General features: G+C 39.3%; 8 protein-coding genes across 9 annotated transcripts; all 8 read right to left on the bottom strand.

The window, feature by feature from the left end:
- Positions 1-301: 301 nt before the first annotated feature.
- Positions 302-679, bottom strand: LSM04_004811 (uncharacterized protein; the record flags this gene model as incomplete). The annotated part of the gene is made up of 1 exon (XM_067336321.1): positions 302-679. One exon carries the CDS (start codon positions 677-679, stop codon positions 302-304), a length of 378 nt encoding a protein of 125 aa, XP_067192550.1.
- A 307-nt stretch (positions 680-986) lies between these two features.
- Positions 987-4,202, bottom strand: LSM04_004476 (the record flags this gene model as incomplete). Of its 2 annotated transcripts, XM_067336319.1 has the most annotated exons (2): positions 1,919-1,930; positions 1,983-4,202. In XM_067336319.1, the coding sequence occupies 2 exons, from the start codon at positions 4,200-4,202 to the stop codon at positions 1,919-1,921; spliced, it is 2,232 nt and encodes a 743-aa protein (XP_067192532.1). The 2 variants fall into 2 exon arrangements, with proteins under 2 accessions (XP_067192533.1, XP_067192532.1); XM_067336320.1 differs by having other exon boundaries at positions 987-4,202.
- A 405-nt stretch (positions 4,203-4,607) lies between these two features.
- On the bottom strand, positions 4,608-5,972 carry LSM04_000271 (uncharacterized protein; the record flags this gene model as incomplete). Its single annotated transcript, XM_067336318.1, has 1 exon — positions 4,608-5,972. One exon carries the CDS (start codon positions 5,970-5,972, stop codon positions 4,608-4,610), a length of 1,365 nt encoding a protein of 454 aa, XP_067192287.1.
- A 571-nt stretch (positions 5,973-6,543) lies between these two features.
- LSM04_005800 (Sterile alpha motif domain) lies at positions 6,544-11,496 on the bottom strand (the record flags this gene model as incomplete). The annotated part of the gene is made up of 1 exon (XM_067336315.1): positions 6,544-11,496. The coding sequence occupies one exon, from the start codon at positions 11,494-11,496 to the stop codon at positions 6,544-6,546; it is 4,953 nt and encodes a 1,650-aa protein (XP_067192593.1).
- A 465-nt stretch (positions 11,497-11,961) lies between these two features.
- Positions 11,962-12,312, bottom strand: LSM04_002250 (uncharacterized protein; the record flags this gene model as incomplete). The annotated part of the gene is made up of 1 exon (XM_067336314.1): positions 11,962-12,312. One exon carries the CDS (start codon positions 12,310-12,312, stop codon positions 11,962-11,964), a length of 351 nt encoding a protein of 116 aa, XP_067192408.1.
- A 275-nt stretch (positions 12,313-12,587) lies between these two features.
- LSM04_008212 (uncharacterized protein) lies at positions 12,588-14,969 on the bottom strand (the record flags this gene model as incomplete). The annotated part of the gene is made up of 1 exon (XM_067336313.1): positions 12,588-14,969. One exon carries the CDS (start codon positions 14,967-14,969, stop codon positions 12,588-12,590), a length of 2,382 nt encoding a protein of 793 aa, XP_067192739.1.
- Positions 14,970-15,517: 548 nt separating this feature from the next.
- LSM04_006497 (Poly(A) polymerase) lies at positions 15,518-17,327 on the bottom strand (the record flags this gene model as incomplete). The annotated part of the gene is made up of 2 exons (XM_067336312.1): positions 15,518-16,715; positions 17,068-17,327. 2 exons carry the CDS (start codon positions 17,325-17,327, stop codon positions 15,518-15,520), a joined length of 1,458 nt encoding a protein of 485 aa, XP_067192636.1.
- Positions 17,328-17,848: 521 nt separating this feature from the next.
- On the bottom strand, positions 17,849-19,933 carry LSM04_004578 (Doublecortin domain; the record flags this gene model as incomplete). The annotated part of the gene is made up of 1 exon (XM_067336311.1): positions 17,849-19,933. The coding sequence occupies one exon, from the start codon at positions 19,931-19,933 to the stop codon at positions 17,849-17,851; it is 2,085 nt and encodes a 694-aa protein (XP_067192543.1).
- Between the last annotated feature and the right edge of the window lie 87 nt (positions 19,934-20,020).

The raw sequence follows: 20,020 nt of genomic DNA, 5'->3' as shown, positions 1-20,020 counted from the left end.
GATGGATAATTCCCAGCATCAAATACTCTTAAGTACTTTGTGTAGTATTTTTTGCTCTTTTTTTCTTTATCTTACCTTAGAAATAAAACCAAAAAAAAAACAGTAGAGGATAAAGAGATAGAAAAGAGGTTACGATCCTACGGTGGTAAAACCTTAATATCCAAACAGAAGAAACACAACAATATAGGTACACCTATCTCCACACAAAGAAAAAAAAAAAGAAAGCAAAAAAAAAAAGTCATGTAAGCATTAAATCATTAACGCTATAAATAATAATAATAACAACAAAAGTTTCATAATATCACTGCTTATCCTCAACAAGAATAATATGATATCCAAACTGCGTCTTCACGGGTTCCTGCGTCATTCCACCCTTTGGTAATGCAAACGCGGCCTCCTGAAACGGCCCCACCATTTCTCCCCGCATTTTCCACCCGAGATCTCCACCGTTGCGTGCCTTATCTTCACTGTACTCCCGCGCCACATCGGCGAAACTCGTTCCTTCGTTTACTCTCGCCAACGCCTCCATAGCGCGGCCGTACTTTTCACAGAGAATATGGCGTACTTTCACCTTTGTGTATCCAGATCCACCAGCTGTGTCTTTTGTCTTCTTTCCACTGTTGCCGCCACTACCACCGGCATCGCCCTTCTTGGTGGGCTTGTTTCTATCTTTTCCCATTTACTGTGCGTGGAAGAGGGATAAAAAGTGATAAGAGAAAGAAAGAAAGAAAGAGGGGGGAAAAAACAAAAGAGAAAGGTATGATTCATCTCATAGAAATGGAGGAAAAAAAAAAGAAAAGTTCAGTATCATTTTATTGTTCTTTGTTGTTATTTTTGTTTGTATTTAATTTCATCTTGTTTATTTTCTCTATCATGTAACAAAAATAAACACACATAGACAAGTAATAATGCACTCTTCTTTCTTTTTTTCCCCCTCTTTTTTTTCTATTCTATGCGAAAAAAAAAAGAATCTATTTGGTTATTTTCTAGCGACGTGTCCTCCTCTGACGACTCGCAATAGAGTCAATATCAAACACCGTATTATCATCCCGTGTACGTTTTCGTTCTGTCTTCACAACTGAAACCACTCCACTATTACTGTTGTTAACACCATTACCATTACCATCAACAGCAGATACATCTTCCAAGGCATGACATAAGGCTGTTAATACACCGTTATCAAGTAATTTCTCAAGAGCCGCTTCTCGTACTGCGAGCGCATCTTTCCATTTTGTCTTATTCGCCTCGTCTGCAATTTCCTCATCTGTTAATAGTGTTGAAAAGCGTATACGTGCCTCATCCCTCCACGCTTCCAGGCGCCTTTGCATACTTTCATTAACTGCCTCTAACGCACGAGCGGCACAGAACAGGAGCCATGAGGGAAGTTCTTTTGCGTAAAAGTACATACGTTTCTCTAATACATCGATACAAACTCTCTGGGCCTCCTCAGAGTCTGTCTGTGAAATCTCAATAAGTAATTCACTTGCAATATATTCATGAAGGGAAAATCGACTTAACTCTCTGGCGAGGCGACCACTTTGAGTCGATGTACGAGTTGCTGCTATACGTATAGAAGAATTCTTTGCCAATGTTGAGTCTTCAGTTGTTTGATTTCCATTTTCTGCAAGTCGTGCAACTTGTCTAGCCGTTTCTGGATCTATTTCACGCACTTGTACAAGAATAAAGGCATCACCAAGTCTTGTAATAAGCTCCATCAAACGTACAGCACAGGTAGAATTATATCGCAAAAGGTGAGTAAAAGAAAGTAAACCTCCTTTAATAAAAGCCATTTGACGATTTGGATGACTGGATGCAAAGCTGTATAAAAATTTGTTTAAATAATCTACCATATATGCTGCACGAACATTTATTTTCTCCTCTTGACGATAGGCCATATAATGAATTAAAATATCAGCAATCACTTCAGCAACTTGAGAATGAGGGACACGGTTACAGCTGAGTAGTTTGCAAAATCCAATCACGGCAATTGGATTTTTCTCTGAGCAAGGTATACGTAAAAATGAACGTAATGTATTTAGTAAATTATTGCCTCCAACTCTGTGTTCATCTTCTTGAGCCAAAGCACGTTCATGTTGAAGACGTGCCTCTAAATTTACTTCAGAACTTGTAATGGTTCCCATAACAGTAGTAGTAAAATTACTACTATTATGATCATTATTATCATGGATATTATTATGATTACTGTTGTTGTTGTTGTTTTCATGATTGTTGCGGCTATGGTTAATTTTACCATTACCATTAGAATGTGTAGGACAATCAAAGAAACGTAAACCATATTCCATCACAAGATCAAAAGCAACCCCTAACGCAGTAAGGGAAACACATCCTTCTGCATTCGGCACAATATCCTTTGCATCACTGAGAATAAGTGGCATAAACGTATGTACAGTGTCAGGATCAACTAAACACTGTAGTCCAAGAGAGTTAGTAGATGCAACTTTAACAGCCTCATTATCTTGTTGTCTTCCCAGTTGTATAACATGTGAACAAAAGGTAGGAATAGTATCCCCTCGCTGAGAATGAGAAAGAAATGATAAGACAATAAACTGCATACGTAATAGAAACTTTTCATCCCTATCCATTTCTTCCTTTAGTTGATCATATTCCTCCTGTGTGGCTTCACCACCACGAAGTTTCATGCGTCGTCGAATTAACTCCCGTTGTCGCTCACGACTCTTTCGCCCAAATGCCTCCACATCATCGTATCCAAGTGCATACATCTGCGGTAGTTTCAAACTACGAAAGAGGGAATCTAATGAGGATGTTATCGTTTTTGTTGCCTCCTCTGGAGTTCGCTCGGTTAGAGATTTCAATGTACGAACAGCCACATCAACAAATAATGCAGGATCATCATCTGGGACAACCTTAAGAAGAAATCCAATAATACGCAAAAGACTACTTCGAGTTGTATTATCAGCATGAGTTAAATATCCATTTTCTTCATAAATATTAAAAGTTGATAAAAGAATTCGAAGCATAACATCCGCTTCATCAACATTTTTAAATTTTACAGTCTTTGATTCCACATCTGGACGAGCGTATGCATATACAGTATCTTGTAAAAGTTGACTAAATTCTGGCAATGGAAGTAAAATAGCTGTTTCATCTTCACCTTCTGTATCTGCAGATAATTTAGCATTAGCTTTCCATAGTAAAAGAGATGTAGCACTGACAAGATCAAAATTTACCACATATGTCTTATGATTTTTATGTTTTCGACAATACTCTAGCATCTCTGTACATACCACTTCATAGGAGTCAAGATTTCCATTACCATTACCAAGTACCAACTCAAACATACTCTCACAATCATCCTTATAATCACGATGTAGCCAACAGTTTGTTAGTGCCGCTCTACATGCAATACGAACACTACTACTACTATCTGTTAATCCTTGATGAATTAACTCTGGTAATGGAATATTCTTTGCAGTAGCATAAGTAGCAATATATTTCCAATGAAAACGGCTTAAAGCATCCCATGCCTCTGCCCGCACACGCGAAACCACATCGCGAACACTTCGAATCATACCGTGAAAATATCCCTCGAGAAATTCTTTTCGTGCGCAGATACAGCGTAACACCTGCCGTCGAACATCAGCAGAATTATCTGTACAGAGAAGTGCTATTAATTGCTGTGTTACATCACAATCTTTCTTTCCAGATTGAAAGCAAGAAACTGCAGAGGTGGCTTTTTCTCGTACGGCTGGGTATTTATCATGAACACGTAATTTTAGCATTTCTGCTACATTTTGATAAAAATTTTGTCGTTCTTCTGATGTATTGAATTGATCCACAGTTTTTAATAAGGCATCAAAGACGGAAACAACACCAAGACGTACAGTCTTATCATTGGCATTATGAAAGGGTTCAACTGTTTTTAATACTGCAATGGCAATTTCATCCGATTCATAACGCTCCCGAAATCCTCTGGAAACTTCTGTTAAAAATGTATGATGACGCTTAAGTGAATCTGGTGCAAGACGTGGTGATTCTTTTAGTACCAATAACACCACACGACAAATAGCATCAATCACGTCTGATCTATTCTCACCCGCAAATGAAAGTATTTCTGTCTTACACTTATGAATATGTGCAGCACTTTTGTGAATCTGTTGGAATCGGCGGCCAACCTCCTCCAAGATGGACTCACTGACGATGACTTTTTTCTTTGCTGGCATCTTCAACAGAAAGCAAAAAAAAAAGACAACTTGTCCCCTCACTTTTATATATATATATATATATATATATAGAGAGAGAGAGAGACGGGATGAAAAAAGAAAAAGAAAGAAAGAAATAATCCAATACATTTTAAAAAGACTATAAACAGATACGTATCTTAAAGGGAGTCAAGTTACGCATAGTCTCTCGTACGGTAATACACATAATAAATGAGAACAAATGGTACATGTTGCAATACATATATACCACATAAATACATATCAACACTGAAGAAGCATTAAAATAATGATAATCCAGGGAAGAAAAACACGAAACCTCTTTTATTCAACGTGGTACAGTCTACAATACGTGTAAAATAAAATAGGGAAAAAGGAAAAAAAAAATGCCCAGTCAAAATTATCATTCTACACGGAGGCATCAAATTCTTTTTCCCACTTAGTAGAATAGAATAGTTGTCGTCTAAAATAGAATGCTTCAGTACTTCCATTTCTACCCATTTCTTCCAGGAATTTACGTGTAAAATCACGGACAGATTTCAATTCCATAGCGAAGCGAGTACAAAGAACAACATTTTTTGATATTGCTACAACATCTGGATGTGGTTCATTTTTAGTGACTTTTGTTGTACTAACCACTTCATTAATACTTCGTAGGAATTCGTACATAACCTGTATACGAGAAAGTTCACCTACCAATTGATCTAAACTTTTCTGTTTTACAGAAAGTAGCTTGTAAACAGCAGACAATGCTCCAGTTAATGCACGAAGTAGAGGGCCATTAGATGATATACTTTGTCTGTAAAGAATGGCAAAAAGTGAAAAGAGATCATCAGGTACACCAAGTTCACCAACAAGTTCTGCTCCACTTTGTTCAAGTGAAACATTCCATATTACAGTTACAAGTTGTGTGACAATACCCACAGTTTCTCGGTCTATTAACCACACAGTATTAGAAGTATACTTATGTATCAAGCCAGCCACTTCATCCACAGCGTTTCCATTTATCGCAGCGAAAATACCTTCTGTTACGGCAGTTAACTGTGCTAAGGCAGTAGCAGCATATGATACCATTTGTAAAACAGCAGAACCACTATTAGTACTACTATTACTACTACTAATACCACTCCCATCAACATTAGCATCATGTTGAAGGACAAACACGAGGGTGTCAATCACAGGTTCAATTGTCACTGGTGCTACATTCGTTGTAGTGGAAATGGCGTCTAGTAATTCAAATCCAGGTGGTACCTCTACTCCAAGTAACCAACGTACACCTGCTGCATTAAAGCTAATTTGATATATAACACTTACTGCCATTACCCGAGCATCAATGCGTTCCTCTCCCATGGAAGTATCTTTAGCAGAACGCATAGCAGCCTCCAGACCGCCTCCCTCCATAACACATTGACACCCTTGTGGTATAACACAAAGTGATCGCATCAAAGCAAATGCCTGACACTCCACATCTGGTGCGGGTTTCGTATTAATCAACGCCACGAGCACTGCCACAATATCCTGCCGCAGCAGTGTTATCTTCTCCTCCTGTGAGGCTGTATGGGCAATGAGAAGTCGCAGTGCCTTCCCGCGCTGCCCATCGCCCACGGCGGGGTCGCTGAGGGCTGCCGTCCAGTCGGCGATGACGGTGGGCGGCCGGCCGGCGAAGACAAGCCCCGCATCGCGTTGCGGCCGGCCGGCGAAGGCACCGCGGGCATCGTACGGGTGTCGCTGCTGGAGACAGTCGCTCACATAGTGTCGTACCCCGTCCATCATCTTTATGTATATATATAAAGAGAGAGAAAGAAACAAAGAGGAAAAGAGTTGGTTGTGGTTATGGTGGTGGTGTTTGTGTGAAGTTAGGCATAGGGAGGTAGTGTGGTGGGAAATGATCAAAAGGGAATGAGATAGTAAAGTAGAGGATGGATATTAGAGTCACCATCAATAAAATTAATGCATAGACGCAGAACCACAGAAAATATCAAAAGAGTTCATTTCTACTAGTGGTTACAGGTTGGAAACAACGTGCCATCATCAGACATAGATAGAACCAGCTGCCTTACATAGGTATACATAACAAAATGATGGCAACACTATACCAATTTTTTTCTGTTTCGTTTTTTCTCTTCCTTTCTTCTCCCCGGGAAGCAGCTACAAAAGATAAAAAGACAAAGGAAAAAAAAACACCGACCCGGCACCCACTGCCCAACGTACCGTTGATAATAAATAAGAACAAAAATAATAATAATAATAATAATAATAATAATAATAATAATAATAATAATAAACAATAACAGGACATAAATTCAAAACATTTATTTACCTTTTTTTTCGTTTTCACATCTCTCTACTCTGAAGTGTCACAAGGAACAAAAAACCCCATGCTTGATGCTTCTCCCTTCCCAAAACTTCCAAAATCAACACTGAGAGAGGTCATAGCGCTTACAGCATAAGTGGCAAGATCCTCGGGGCACAACATACGCCATTCATCAAGGCATAACAGTTCTGTAACGGCAGGTGTAAGCAATCCGTCATATAACCAGCAGCGCACTGGTCGCAACTCATCCCTCGCTGCCTCTGTGAGTTCCACTGAAAAGAAAGAATTACATGAACCAGAAAGTGCTGGTACAACAGTGAGTTTTTGTGGTTGAGAGTGTGCCAATACAACACGATCAATAGATTCAACTTGTTGGAGTGCATCACGGTAGGTAAAACCTGATCCATCACGGAAGAGAACAGTATGTTGTGAGGAAGATGCAGAGCCATTCATTGCATAGTACAGAAAAAGACGTTTTGCTCCTGATGAAGCAATTTCTTTTAACAGGTTTCGCATCTCAGTTGCACTCGTATTTTCCACTGTTACCACAGTAAAACCGTAGCGATTTGTTAAAACTTCATGTAGCAGAACAAGTTCACTCAATGCCGTACCATCTGCTTCTGTAGCCTCACAGACAAGTACCGCCACACTTCTTTCCTTCCATTCTTTTATTACTTCATCTGAAACTGTTGTCTGCGTTGCTTTCCCTTCTGTTAAAATTTTCAAAAGATCTTGAGAGTTATTGTTACTGTCGTCATCGCTTAATTCAGCTTCTGCATCGGTACAAATTAGAAGTTTACGGACAGACTCACCTGATATAACCGTATCTTTACATCGTAGACGAAGTTTCGGGATAATAGCAACAGATTGTTGATTACTTCCCTGAAACGCCTCAAGCTGTTGTGCAAAACTCTTTTTAACACGAACAACACGATCATTTAATTTTGGTCGAGACTTAACCTCAGGATTTACAGTCAAGTGAAGAATTACCTTGCTGATGTTTTGAATATCAAAAAGTGTTGTATGCTCAATAAAATGCTGTTCTTCAGAAAAAATCTTCTTTTCAATACGTGGTAGAAGAAGGAGCTCATTTTTAGCTCCACCAGGGACATATTTGGTTGGTAAACTTTTGAAAAGATAGTTCGTGGTACTTTCCTCTACTGACTCTGTTTCCTGCTGAGTATTGCTATTATCTTCAGAGTCAGCAACTTTTGTTACCACTTTTTTTTTTTCGTCTTCTTCTTCTTCTTGGGGATTAGACGGATCTTCTGCTTGTTTATCAGAATCACGTAATTCATCTTTTACATCTTTTTTCGAATTATGTTCATCATCATCTTCTTTTTCCTCTTTGTTTTCTTGTTCATCGTTATCATCATCATCATCATCATCATCATCATCATCATCCTCATCATCCTCATCTACGGAATCTTCATCATCTTCATCATTGTTATTACGGTTACCAATTTGCTGAAGACGTAACTGTTCCCGTACGGCTTGAACTGCCTCATGTACCGATGGACGTGAATCTGCAGACTCTATCCTATCAAGTAACAAAGAGTATTGATCCAATACGACATCTGGAAATGGTCCTTCTCGTAGTCTGTTAGATATTTCCAACAGTAAATGGGCAGCAGGATCATCATCATCATCTTCATTCATTAGTGCTTCTGCCGTTCGAGATTCCTCACGAAGTGTACGTGAGACTTCAATTACAGCATCTTGAAGATTTTTAAATGCCTCTAAAGCACCCACAGACATAGCATTCACTCGATTTTGTACCCCTGAAAGCATCTGCAAATATGGTTGAAGTTGCTCATCATTCTGTGGAGGATGCTCACGAACTTCCCTTGCCGCTTCATTTAGAATATTTTCCAATTCAGAAGGTTGTTGTTGTTCAGTAAACTGAGCTTGCAGTGCTTGGATTCGTGATAACACCTCGGCGATTAGACCCACCGCCATAGCATTATCACGCCACGGAACATTTTGTTGATCAGCAGTGCCAAGTGTACGCTCAGCAATATTCATAAGAGGTAATAAATCTGAAAGTGAAGACAAATTCAGATATGATAATCGTTCCCTTAGGGATGCAAAGACTTGCATAAGCTTTTGTACTTCTTCATTAGACGATTCATCTGCATCATTTTCATCGATTTCTCCGGCAGCTTGTTTAATTTGTTCCTCAAATTCATCGCGCAGTTCCTTCTCACGAGTAGTGGTAACCCCTACAGAGTCTACCATCTCCAAAAGACCAAGTAAGGGTTGTAATTCTTCTTCAGAGAGTCGAACATTACTTTGATTGCTCTTACTTAACTCGGCTGTAATCTCTTCAACTGCGCGAAATAGCTTCTGTCGTTCAGATGCCACACTACTGCGCTGTTCCATTTCTTCAGCAGATGCTCTTTCATCATTTACAGTACCTTCCGCAGTCTCTTTATATTCCGTATTAGCAGCAGCAGTTTTTTGTTGTTTTCCATCCTCTGCATTTTCCTCCTCTTCATCTTCATTATCATCATTATGGTTTTCTTTTTCTTCTTCTTCTTCTTCTTCTTCCGCTGCAGCTTCAAAAACTTGGGCGAATAACTCCATTTGTCCTCGAAGACGTTGAATAATCGGAAGAAGGGGAATTGCCACGCTACCAATTCTTGTGCATTCTTCCTCAAGATCACCAAGAGTCTCTACGAGATTGCTAGCAATACGTTGACGTTGCTCTGGAGAAGCATTTTGAAACTCTTGCGATTGTACAACTGCCAAAACGCTTTCTACTTGTGCTACCAGACTTTGTGGGTCAGCAGAAGCCTCTGATGTTTCTTCACGTGGAATGAGAATTTTCTGAAGATTTGCATTTATCGGTTCAATAAGTTTTTGCATAACCAATCGTTCATGTGGTGGAAGCTCTGAAAGAGTTGCAGTAATTTTTTGTAGTTGTGGTACAACAGACTGCGCCGCGGTTCTTTTCTTATCCAAGTCAGCATTCTTAAAACCTTCTGATTCCAAAAGCCCATTCATCCTCCTTAAGTGTGATGAAATACTGAGAAACAGCGGAGTAGGTGCCGATTGGGTTGCTGTAGCGGCTGCCCTATTGGCTTCCCGTTGTAATATTTGTTTCAAGGGATCAACCAATTCTTGTAGTTGTCCAAGTCCACCAAAGTGAGCACAACGTTCCTCTATGGCAACAATGTGAGAAAGTTCTCTTTGGGCCATGTTTGCTTTTTCAGCTTCTGGCAGCATCTCGAATGCTTCTGAATTTACATATTCAAAAATCTTCTCTAGTTCAGATACCACCTCATCCAGCATGTTTTCCCGCCATTCTGAATCCAATGGGTTTCTTGAACAAGTGCGAGGATTTTCATCTTCACCATGAGCTTCTTCCCCTTCTTCCTCCTCCTGTTGTTGTTGTTGTTGTTGTTGATGCTCTCCACCCGTATTTGGTTGTACACTTGCAAGAGTTTCAAGAAGTTCTTGAGCTCTTTCAATCATCGCTGTCACAGTTGCTGTGGATTGGTTCAATGGAAGTCTGTTAATTTGAAATCGTAGACGGCTTAAAGTCATCCGAAGTTCCGCAACCACTTGTCTCTGTACCGGAAAAGGTGAACGAGAAAACTCTTCTGATTGTAAAACCTGAACAACGGCTTGTAAAGAAGCAAAAATTTGTGGTAATTCCATCTGAGTACTCTCTTCTTGTGCTTCTTCATTTTCTTCAAAACGTTCTTCATCATTGGACTCATTTACTTCTTCTAGCGTAAGAGACTTTATTTGCTCCAAAACTCCAATAACATTACCTGATACTTGATTAATAATATCAATCGCACGAGCATCATTCCAAGAACTTGCAGTCCTCTGAATTTCCTTAACTTCTTTCACCATTTCTTCAATACATAATAATCGCTCTGATGGACTCAATTCCATTAATTGCGATGACCTGAGAAAGGTAAAAATATCACGAAGTCGTTTCACTGTGGGAGCAAAAAGTAAGACATCTGATTCTGCCTGTGATTGGGATTGGGATTGGGATTGGGATTCTTCTTCTCCAGGTTGTGCACGTTTTTGTGGTTGAGGTGGAATCATAGATACCTCTACACGTGGGTCTTGATGAATTTTCTGGAGTACAATATTACATTTTTTCACAAGTGATTCTCCATACTGAGGAGGAAGTCGTTGTACAACCTCTAGTACGTGATTAATCTGAGATTCAATTCGTTCTCGAAGTAAAACCACTTGAGGATCTGTCAACACATCCATGCCAGTAGAGTTAAGTACACGTAGAAATCCGTCAATCATATCATGTAGTATCTTTAACTGTTCTCCCAGAGCGGAAGGCATCTGTGTTGCCTCACTGGCGTCTTGTTCCTCAGATTGTACAATAAGTCTCTCTACCTGATTAGCGATGGGTAGTAGTTTTGTCATAACTTCTGGGGCACGTCTTTGCACCTCGTCCACCATAACATTAAATTTATGTACACAGATGCGTCTTTCCCGTTCCCGTTCCTCAGGTGTTGCCTGTTGAAACCCCTGTGAGGTGAGTGTGGCACAGATATCATTGGCGGTATTAAGAAATGTCTTTATTAACTCCTCCCCTCCCATCGGCGCTTGTGGAAGTGGGGGTGTTGTTGGCAGAGCCGCCTGTACCATTTCTGCCGGCCGCGATGCCTGTTCCCGCAACTCGGCGAGTCCATCGCGAATGAGAAGATGATCGCGCAGTTTTGGCGCCAGCGTGGTGAGGTGGGACTCCTCCAGCAGCAGCAGCACACGCCCGTCCACGTCCTGCCGCACAAAGGAGGCCACCGCCGACGTTGAGACCCCGCGGGATCGCAGCCACTGCGCCACCTGCTCCGTCGTCCACTCACGCGTTGGAACTGTCGTGTAAGTTGGGCCGTCGCACGGCTGTGGGCGCCGCGCGGCACGCGCAACGAGAAATATCGTCGCGGGCACCGCAACGGCCGCAGCGCAGGAGACGGCAATAGTTCGCGGGGTGAAGAATGACATTTTATTGGCAAGTCTTTTCCCTTATAGTTCTTTTTTTTTGTTGCTTTTCTTCTTTTTTAAAAATTGATTTCTCTTTTTCTTTCTTTATATACGTGGATTCCACTGTCTTGGAAGGAAAAACGAGAAACAGAAAATTCAGGGAGAAGTTGTGACGATATGGGAGGAAAGAGGGCAAAGGATGATACATCGACATTTACAAACGCGAGCAGTAAAAAAAAAAGAAAAGAAGAAACACGATAAGAAAAGGAAAAGAAAACAGAAAAGGGTGAGCGACACATTATTAAAGGTATTTCAAAATATATACTCGTGTGTAACTGCAATAATTCTTATTGTTCTTCTACTTTTCCTCCAAACCACTAAATCAAAACAACTCACCATTCATACCTACTTATATACACAGGACACAATAACAACAACAACCATATATATATATATATATATATAGACGCATGTATACTTATTCACTTACAACGTACGCATCTCTCTTGTAGTCTCCGTTTCAGATTTTTCGTTACCAAATAACTTCTCAAAGTAATACCCACGATTAATAGAGAAGATTCTCTCCGGCCTGGCAGAGTTCTTATGTTCGCTAATGATTCCTGATATATAGGCATAAGCCCCAACCGCAATAAGCCAAATAGCAAGCAGAAACCCACAGAACACCAAGAATGAAGAAGTAAAGCGGCAGGCATGTCCTCCCGCTGTGGAAACACAAGAGGCAATAGGACAGATACACTGCTGTAGACGAAGATCTTGTCCAATAAAACAACCCTCCGCGTCAGTAAAGAACCATCCAGTGCGTCCTGCACGACACATGACTACTAACAAGTTCCTTTACAATATAAAGAGGAAAATCAAAAAGAAATGTGTTATATCACTTAACAATCAAAGAAAACAAGGTGAGAACATTTACTTATTACAAACTTTCAAGAATAAGAAGAAAAAAAAAGCATATATATATATATATATATATATATATATATATATATATCCTGCAATATCTCTAGTATAAATATATGTGTTGACACAAACACACACTCCAATAGACGAAATGCAAAGAATAAAAATTGTGTCTACCAGAATTACAAAGACTATTCTTCTTTTACAGTATTTAACCCCTTTCGCAGACTGTTTAGTTTATCCCTCATTGCTGCAGTAGCAGACACTGCTGCAGAAACCGCTTTTCGAGTTTCGCCCACCTCACTTCTTAGTGTCGTCCATTTTGTTTCTCGCTCTTCAGAAAATTTTAACTTTTGACGTAACTCTTCAACCTCTTTGCGTGCTATACAAAGTCTCGGAATGGCGTTATGTGTTTTCTGCGTTGAAAGCCATTTCATACACTTCATGAGTTCTTTATTTCTTCGTTCTACGGAGTGAATTTCTTCCTGAAGCTCTTCATTAACATCATTAAACAACACTGGAGAAACGGAAGACTCCGCATTATTACTATTACAAAGAAGGAGATTTACCTCATGAGAAGTATCGACTATATCAGAAGGATTTATTAAAGATATTTCTGCTATAGATGGAGGAATGGATTTTGACGATTCACCATATACTAATTTGTCTGATACCTCTACAGTTTGTGCAAAAAATCTTCGAACCTCTTGTAGCTTTTGTGCACTCTGAAATGCACTCACGGAGTGATCTCTAAACATTTCAGATGCTTCATCCGTAAAATTCTTTATTTTCCCCATTAATTTTTGCTCTAACTCTTCATGATTATCAACAAGATTATTATTCTCAATACCTTCAACTAATTTTGGAGCTATCATAGCAACAGCCTCATTATCCCCATCATGTAAAGCTATTTGACGAATAATAGTCACAAGGTAAGCTCTTTCTTGCAGTGCAGCATTATAAGTATGTAATTCTTTAAGCAATATTTCTTGCATTTCAACATATTTCTTATACAAAGTAAGTTGAAGTGCCATTGCTGGGGAATCTCTACTCTTTTCAGAAGTATATAAAGAATTTAACAAGGTATTCGCCGTATTAAGACGTTCCATTAACGTTTTCATTAACTTAACAAGCCAATTAGTCATCTCTGTTGCTGCAGATGTTTTTGTACCTGTTTCACTTATTTCTCCTTGCTTTTTCCCTAGTTTACCTAGTTGTAGCATCAGGGTAGTGGTATCCTCAGCAAGCAACTTTCTTAATCCAAGTATCTCCTTACCAAGAGCTTCTGTCTGTGATTCCAAATCTTCACTAAAGAGAGCGGCGGCTGCAGCTGCGATAGAAGGTGTATTTTGATGTGGGGTTGATGTACCAAGATTTGAAGGCAAAAGTGTTAGCAGTTGATTTATAATACTTTCCATCTGATGTAATGTTTTCTCCAGTTGTTGATTCCCTACAATACCCTCGTAGGCCTCTCTAGACGTAAATGTTGACATCCCATCTCCATTACCCAACTTGTCTTTATTAATAGTACGACAGTACCATTCTAGTGAATCTCGAGCTAACTCCCGCAGGGATGAGGACATACACATCACACGGTCATTTAGTGTTTTCGCATTTGCATATATCGCATCAAAACGATTAACTAGACGACCCATAACATTCACAATTGCTTGCACGAGTACAACTCTTCTATCTACTACCCCACTAGTGCTAAGTTTGTTAACTGCAGTTTCACATAGCTCAAAACTACGTCGCTCAACCCGTGGATCAAATATAGAAAGAAGGTCTGTAGGTCTATCTTGGTTGCCAGTAATACAAGTTTTAATATGCTCTGTAAGAGCTTCTATAATATGATCTTTACAAACTTGCTCAGATAGGCGTTGTGTAAGCTCTCCAATAGTTTTATTAAAATTACTATTCTCTCTTTGAATAACTTCCATTAGTTCCAGTGCATCTTCAGTATAACTATTATTATTATTATCATTATTATTGGTAGTAGTAGTAGTAGTAGTAGTAGTAGTAGTAGTAGTAGTAATCATGCCTTCTATATTTGGCATTCCTTGGGTAGTTTGAAAGGCGTTCATCTCCTCACATATGCGCAGAATTGTACTCTTTAAAGATTCCACTGATTCTTCAAGATTTTTCTGTTCTTTTGACACTCGAGCAATCTCATCATTATACGTATTCTTTTCCTTCTTTAACTTGAACTCTAACTCAGCTGTCTTTACAATCAATTCATTATATTCATCCTCTTCACGACCCGCATCATACTCTGTGAATAAAACCTCTGTTGGAGGAATTTCTAACCCCAACGTCTTTGCTACAACATCACTATTATCATCAATTCCAGCAGAACCAGAATCAACAGTAACAGTAACACCACCAGCAGCAAAAGAAGGAGAAGGAGAAACAGTTTCCGGTTGAGTGGAAAAAGACATTTGTGGAGGTGGCCGTTCGGGTATAGCGGCATTCATACTATCTTCTTCACGTTCTCTCTTCCTGTACGTAACCTCCACTGGTGTGGTGCTTTCATCATCATCTGTGGCTAGTGGATTATCATCAAAGCCTGACATCCTTTCCTTCCTCCACTAATTATTATTATTGGTTAGTAAAAGAAAAAAAAAACAAGAGCAAACCATATATATATATTTTTTTTAAAGGCATAGTGGAAATATGTATAAATCACAATAAGAAAAAAAACAAAAAAAAATGGAAAAACAACCAATAAGGAAGATAAAACAATAAAAAGTATAGCAAATTGAGGGGGAGAATATATATATCCTGTTTTATGTTATTATCATACAAGTAAACAGCTATTGTCAATCCTTCATTTGTGTCTAAGAAACAAAGGAGCTGGTATCTTCCCGCTGAAGAGCCAACGACTCCGTCAAAGAGGGAGAAACAAGAGAGTTCTTTCCTTTCAAACCATCTCTACCAAACATTGCACAAGTTTCCCAATACTTTTCTTTCCCCACCTATTGCTGCTTTACGATACCTTTGGTCGTCTAAGAAAATCGGAGACAAGAAGAATATAGGAACAGAAACAGAGAGAAAAAAAAGAAAGAGAGAAAGGAAAAGAAAGAAAGAAAGAGAGAAAACAGACAGATCCGGCGTATGAGTATCATTTCTCCAAATTGAACGGTAAATGTGCGGCATCAACTAGTCTAAAGTAAGGTCCTCGCATAGCCTCTCTACTAAATACAAATCCCATACCATCCTCGGTATTGACACAACCATCTGCCAAAACATATCTAAACCTTTGAAATGATTCAAAAAACATAGATATATTCAGTTTGGTCTCACTATTCCTTTCTTTAACAGCTAAAACAAAAAAACATTCTCCAACAAAGGCTCGGTATTGCCCTGTCTGCTTTACTGCATTATTATCTATTTTGTGTGGATACGGACGAACATCCACCAATTGTTCCATGTCATAAATCAAAAAACGTAGTTTACTAGCCACATAGGAACTCCATGTTGCATGAAAACGTTTTGCATCCTCCTCATTTTCAGCCCAAGAGAAAACTTGAACTAACAAAAATTGGTTATACAAATATGTTATATGATATGGTTCCCATATCCTTTCTAAAGGTGAATTTGAGTCAGATAATACTTGATGAGCTCGAGTAATTTCTGTGTAAAAAGCTTCTAATCCACAACGTCCTATATTATTTGCATCGTTAACATAAGGGTAAGCAGGATTTATCACAGGAAATAAATCTTCTCTACAAATTTCACGTTGCGGATCCCATGACTCAGGAAGACCTTGAATACGGCCTTGATTTTCCAAGGAAGCTGTTATGTATACTGGAAGAATACGATCATGACGACTTAACCATTGTGTATAGAAAGCGAAAAAAAAGCGTAAAACAACGCTTGGATAAGAAGAAGGCATTAATTGACAAGCACGTGCTACCATAACAGCAAAAGCAACGCCACCTGGATATGTATAATGACTTCCGTAAACTTGACGTTTCATAGCCCATGTTTTCACCGCTTTTAATGTCGTTGTAAAAACATTATATGCTACTGGTATATGTCGTCTCAATTCAAGAATAGTACGCAATCCATTAACACTGCGACGTGTTTCGCGGGAAACTTGAAGAAAAAAAGAGTTGCTAAGTAATTGTTCAGTTGTAGGAGGGGCTGAAAGTGCCACTGAGACAAATACAACATCTACTGCAGTTCCTTCGTACGCAAATTTTACAACAGGAACTCTGGCAAAAACCACAACTACATCTCCCACATATTGCCGTAGAAGAGACGGAAATTCAGCAAAGAAGTATTCTGATGTAACCTTAAAGGGACAAAATACGACGCTTCAAGGTTAATGATATTTAATACAAAGCATAAACGAACGTCAGCAAAGCGAAGGCATTCCGCAGAACGAAGTAGGAGGGGAAAAAGTGGGGAGAGAAGAAACACTTTTTTATTACATTCTCCACGGAAAAACAGATAGAAAAAAAGAGGGTTGGAGGGGGTGAAGAGAGGAAGGAGATTAGATAGAAGAGGGGTGGGAACCTTACAGGGGAAGGGGAGAGCGTATTAAGGCGGTCAAACACATACAGAGACACACCCCATCAACAATAAAAAATAAAATAAAAAAAATAAAGAAGGGGAATTAAAACAATATATATATATATATATATATATGGAAAGGACTCACCATACATATCAATATCGCTACCTGCTACAGAAGCAGCCAAACCACTAGATCCAAAGGGGTAGGCCCGCACCCACCGACCCCCCGTCTCTGCAATCACCTGCTCCACCACACACTGTGCCACAGACTCCACAAGTCTAACAGTCGACTCCGTACTGCCACACGACAGACGAGTCATCGCATCCGATAGTCGTTTCGACTCCACGTCATCACGCGCCTGAGGTGGGGGAACTTGCAACGGCCTTGTCGGTCCGTGGAAAACAGACATGTACAACGACTCCACCTCAGCAATGAAGAAGCAAAAACTAATCCTAAAGTGAAAAAGTAAAGAAGCAAAATGAGGAAACACAAAAACAAAAAGGAAATAAAGAAAAGAAACCCCGCTACAGAGAGATGAGCAGCACCAAAATAATAATAATGATAATAATAATGATAATAATAATAATAATAATAATAATAATAATAATGATAATAATAATAATAATAATAATAATAATAATAATAATAATAATAATAATAATAATAATAATAATAATAATAATAATAATAATAATAATAATAATAATAATAATAATAATAATAATAATAAATAAGCTCCTTTTCGCTTTTTTTGTCGTTCTTGCTGTTGTTCGCTTCATCATTTCCTTTGAAATTTTGTTTCCTGTAGGAATTCTAAGACAAAAATAAAAATAAAAGAAAAACAACAAGAAATACCAAAAACAGGTAATAAGACCGTACACTTACCATTATTCTATCCCTTTCATCGACCTTTCCATTTTAACTACAGTCTTACAATTTTTTTGTATTTGCACGCGTCTGTGCAGGGGTTAAATTTATGGATGCCGAAAGTTTCATAACGTCCTCGTGTAACACACTTGTCGGATGAGGAATAATAAATTTCTCTCCAGTTGATACAACGAGGGACTCTCCATCGTATAACTCCTCCACACTTGTGATTTCAACTCCTGTGGCATCAAATATTCTCTCCACCTTTTTCCCCATAGAATGCCACTCAAGCTCGCGCTCTATCGTATTAAAAACAGCCCTCATCGTTTTATGAATTGGGCGAAGTGTTACTGTCCTAAATGGAAATCGATCTGTTACTCGATCACCATACTCCCCATTTGAGAATACTCGCACAGAGATAGGTTTCGATATACCTTTCACTGATGATACCTCACTAGGTTGTAATTCATTAGCTGAAGAAAGTGTTTTTGTGGATGTAGTAAGTGTTTGTTGGCGCTGATTTTGTTTATCTGCTACTTTGCTTTGAACAGAAGTATTTGTAGAAGTTCTTCTACTCACACATCGGTTTTGCTTCGTTTCCGACAATGGTGTGAATTCTGCTGATGATGTTGTTTTTACCACCGTTACAGCCGTAGATACTTTTGCAGATGTTGAATCAGGAGTGTACACCTGACCAGGTGTCGCCACAATAGACATACCGTTCTGAATGTCATTCAAACGAGTAATTTCAACTCCATCTGTTGTAAACAAACGTTTCGCATTAGTACCCACAGGACGCCATTTCAGAGTTTGCGTTATATCAGACAATAGGGACTCCAAGGTATTCGTACCCTTACGCAAAAGAAAGGGCACAAAAATTAAACCAGTTTGATGTGAAGTAAATCCTGCAATCTTGCACCGTACGGCGTCAGAAGAAGTTGGTTTGGCACCAAGACGTGGAATACCAGTATTTTTATCTTTTAGAGAAAATCGGGCCTTGTAGTTTGCGGGACAAGTCGGTGGTATACTGCGTCCACTACTACGAATACTACTATTAGTTACAGAATAATTTGAGCGTCTCGTGTGGGAGTATGACATTAAATCAACTCGAGGAGTTTTGAGAAGATTATCATGTTCTCCAGTGGTAATTAACGGCATTGGAGGAACTTCATCGTACTCCAGCGGGCTCCCCAAGTGCTCACCAGCAGAATTTCCTTGCCTCTGATTCGACAAGACTTCTTTTACAAGTCCAATAGTTTTCTCTAAATTTGTATTTAACCCTACTGGAGCGTGATCATGTGAACTTCCTACATCCCTCCCTTGGGAGTTACCCATCATTATAGCTGGTTCACTTTGTTTCTGTTCACTTAAAGAAAATGAATTATTTGAACTGACCCTATCCCCACCATTCCCCACTGTTGTCGGTGGAATTAATAACGTATTTGTCATCGTTCCTGTTATTTTTGTTATTCCTGTTGTTGTTGATGATGATGATGGCGATGGTGATTTTGTCTTTACCGAATTGAATTCAGATTTGCTTGCCTTTAGATTGGGTGGCCGTCTGGGAATATCAATAGTACCCCATGATGGCTGTGGCAGAGGCTCAGGTTTTGGTGGCGGAACAAATTCCGGCACACGAAATGCCGTTGGCTCCACGTGACCTGATTTCCCTTCTACCGCCGTTGAGGAACTTCTCCGTTGCTGCTGCTGTTGTCTTCTCACGTTGCTGTGCCCGAATGAGAGACAATCTGTTAGGAAGACTTTAATAGCTCCATCTGCGAAGCACAACTCCACAGCTGGTTTACCCTGAAAAGAAGGAAGAACACGTAACACTTTCCCCCTCTCCCCCAAATAAACTTGCTTGATAGGATCAGGAATGAAAATGCCTTTTTCTGCAGCGAGTAACGTATGTTGATCATCCACAGTGAGTACATAATCCCCAACAAAAACTGTTGTACCACCGACATCGATGCTTGTGGGCTCTTCCTCAATTGCTTTTTGTCGTGCAGCCTCGGCAATCTCAGCAGGAGTCATATTAACTTCTTTTGCAAGAATCTCATCATATGCCTTTTGTTCTCTCGCTCTTTCTTCTCGGAGTAGTTGAATTTTTTTTTGTATATCCTCCCTACGGGAGGCTACAGAACGCATTCCTGTAAATTAAATCCACGAGGCTTACTCTTAAAAATAAAAATAAAAAAGAGAAGCGAGATTATGCAGATAAAATAACCTGAAGTT

The sequence above is a fragment of the Trypanosoma melophagium genome (genome assembly GCF_022059095.1).
Source record: "Trypanosoma melophagium isolate St. Kilda chromosome Unknown ctg2segment0, whole genome shotgun sequence".
Classification (NCBI taxonomy): domain Eukaryota; phylum Euglenozoa; class Kinetoplastea; order Trypanosomatida; family Trypanosomatidae; genus Trypanosoma; species Trypanosoma melophagium.
Note: the sequence above shows the minus strand (reverse complement) of the source record. Positions and strands in the feature narration are given on the sequence as shown.